We start from the raw sequence: 2,374 nt of genomic DNA on the forward strand, positions 1-2,374 counted from the left end.
TTGACATCAAATCTTTCTCTAGATACAATTTTGTATATCTAGATAAGAATATAAGTATAGACAAGGAAATATTCAAAAATTCAAATGTCTTCCCACGATCTCTGATTGGCGTCGAAAAACTGTATAGCCTCCCATTCAAAAGTGTTTGGTTCGTGTGTGCATGAGTTCGACAGGAAGAGAACTCGGTCCTCGGCCACGACTTACGGAGGAAATTCTTCTTGAGAAGTTACATGTCTACCTCAACCTTCTTAGGATCAACACATGTAAATCTAGTTTTGACCTTTCTTGATGTAGCTAGAGGTATAAATTTTTTTTTCCCATTACACTTTTAAAATTCAAAATATCAAAAGCGGATCATGAAACATGTGAACTTAGGTCGATAGTCTCAAGAAAATACAGAAGAAATGGACATAAAATTTCCAAATCTAGCTAGTTCTCGACATATGTATGTATACAAATGATTTTTTAGGAACTATATATTTATTCAAGGTTAAATCCCATGTCCGAACCAGAACATTACAGAGAAAAAGCGAAGTACACGGAATAATTCCGATGCCTCTGAGAACGACAAATTAAAGATTTGAGCCACGAAAATTGAAACGATTTCATACGATGGCATAAAGCTCCGGCTTGAAGGAAAACCACTTGAATCCACAGCTCCATTTCTCCGGCAACGAAGGGCATTTAGGCAGCCAATGCCAAGTCCCCCTACTCACCTTGAAATACAACATCTCAGGCCAAGTATAGCAACACAAACAAATCAACCCTTGGTGCCAAAAACAGTACACATGCTCATAATTGTGATAGCAAACTGACGCAAACTTTCTACACACCATTTCGGGCAAGGTTTCGACCTCCACCCAATAATCTGCCCTTTGATCTTCATCTTTCCGCAACTCCCATATCTTTATACTCCTCGAAATCCCATTTGTCCCGACTCCTGCTATCAAGTATAGCTTTTGGTATCCATCGCTCGCAACTCGAACAAAAGTTAGGTCCCGTGGCAGTGCGGCCGTTGATCCCTCCCATCTCCCACTCTCCAAATGGAAGTACACAACATGGAAAGGCTCAAGGGTGGTGAAAAACAGGCATCCGTTATAAAACACGCCCTTCTGATGGCAACTCTCGCTTAAAATCTGAGTCGATCCCTCGAAACGTCTCCAAGAACAGACGGTAGAGCTGTAAACTAAGGCTTGATTCGATGATCCTGCAGAGGATAACGCGAAGAGCTTAAAGCCATTATCTGTAGAAACCAGAGTGAGGGATTCATAGTCAAACAGGCAGATAGGGAAGTTCACACGGCGTAAGGTCTTGGCCAAGAGATTGTACACTACGAAACAAGATGATCTTGGGATGGAAAAACAAAGGAGGCCATTGGAGGATGAGAGGAGATTCGAAGAAAGTGGAGATGACAGAATACGGGGCAAAGAGAGTGACACCTCGCACCAAGAATTACTCTCAATATTGAAAAGAGAGCATTTTTGAACAGATTGAGGGTGCGAAAGGATGATGAAAGAAGAGAAAGACGAAGAAGAGAGGGAGTGTTTGGATACGAAGTGAGGAGTAAATAAAAGGGAATTGAAGTGTTTGCAGGTTGATCTTAGATCCAGTAACGTTTTCAATGGCAAGAATGAAAGAATTTTCTCGAGGAGATGATTCGGTAGCCGGCTCCATATTCTTGGATCCATTCGAGGATCTGTAATCATACCTCTGTGTTCAAGATCGGTGAAACTTCATCCAGAAAATTCATATCCAAGGTTTTTAACATGGGATTCTTCTCCAGGATGGATTTGATAATTTTGATATTACAACTTAGCTTTTTCGGAGAACACATCACAGTTTTAACGCATTTTTCAGTTTTGTGATGATCAATGCTGCTGCGGTGGAAGAAACTAGGTGGAGCTACTTGTTTATTTCACCAATAAATTAATCTACAAGTTGGATGGATTATTCTATGACAACTTTGACTTAGTAGTTGGAAGGCGAAAGGAAAAAAAAGTGAAGATAATTACAAACAAAGGTTGAATACATTTGGTTCGTCGAGTGACTTTGAATTCAAGGGATTTATTTTTGAACATGCAAGAAATGATAATATTCAAAACAAACGCAAGAAGTGAATATAAATATGAAAGAAGTATATAATATAATGAATTTGAGACATGAATATGAAATCAAGAAGTAAATAATATAATGAATTTGAGCCATCAATATGAAATCAAAATCTTTCGATCCAAACGCAATTTATATGTCATGATTAAAGATTATTCATAACAAAAATCGTTTATTTAAAGATTTGACTTCTATTCCATTTATCACACTGTCAAGTCCCAAACGCTAGGTAAATTTTTTTAAGGAAAAAAAATAAGAGCAAGAA

General features: G+C 38.2%; 1 protein-coding gene across 1 annotated transcript; it reads right to left on the reverse strand.

The window, feature by feature from the left end:
* Nucleotides 1–387: 387 nt before the first annotated feature.
* Nucleotides 388–2,005, reverse strand: LOC142547442 (F-box/kelch-repeat protein At5g43190). Its single transcript, XM_075655744.1, has one exon. It carries the CDS (start codon nt 1,704–1,706, stop codon nt 606–608), a length of 1,101 nt encoding a protein of 366 aa, XP_075511859.1. The 5' UTR covers nt 1,707–2,005; the 3' UTR covers nt 388–605.
* Nucleotides 2,006–2,374: the final 369 nt, after the last annotated feature.

This window comes from Primulina tabacum, chromosome 5 (assembly GCF_025594145.1).
Source record: "Primulina tabacum isolate GXHZ01 chromosome 5, ASM2559414v2, whole genome shotgun sequence".
NCBI lineage: Eukaryota > Viridiplantae > Streptophyta > Magnoliopsida > Lamiales > Gesneriaceae > Primulina > Primulina tabacum.

Bases quoted from the DNA above. Each gene is read 5' to 3' on its own strand.
- LOC142547442 (XM_075655744.1), bottom strand. From the start codon at position 1,706: ATGATTACAGATCCTCGAATGGATCCAAGAATATGGAGCCGGCTACCG.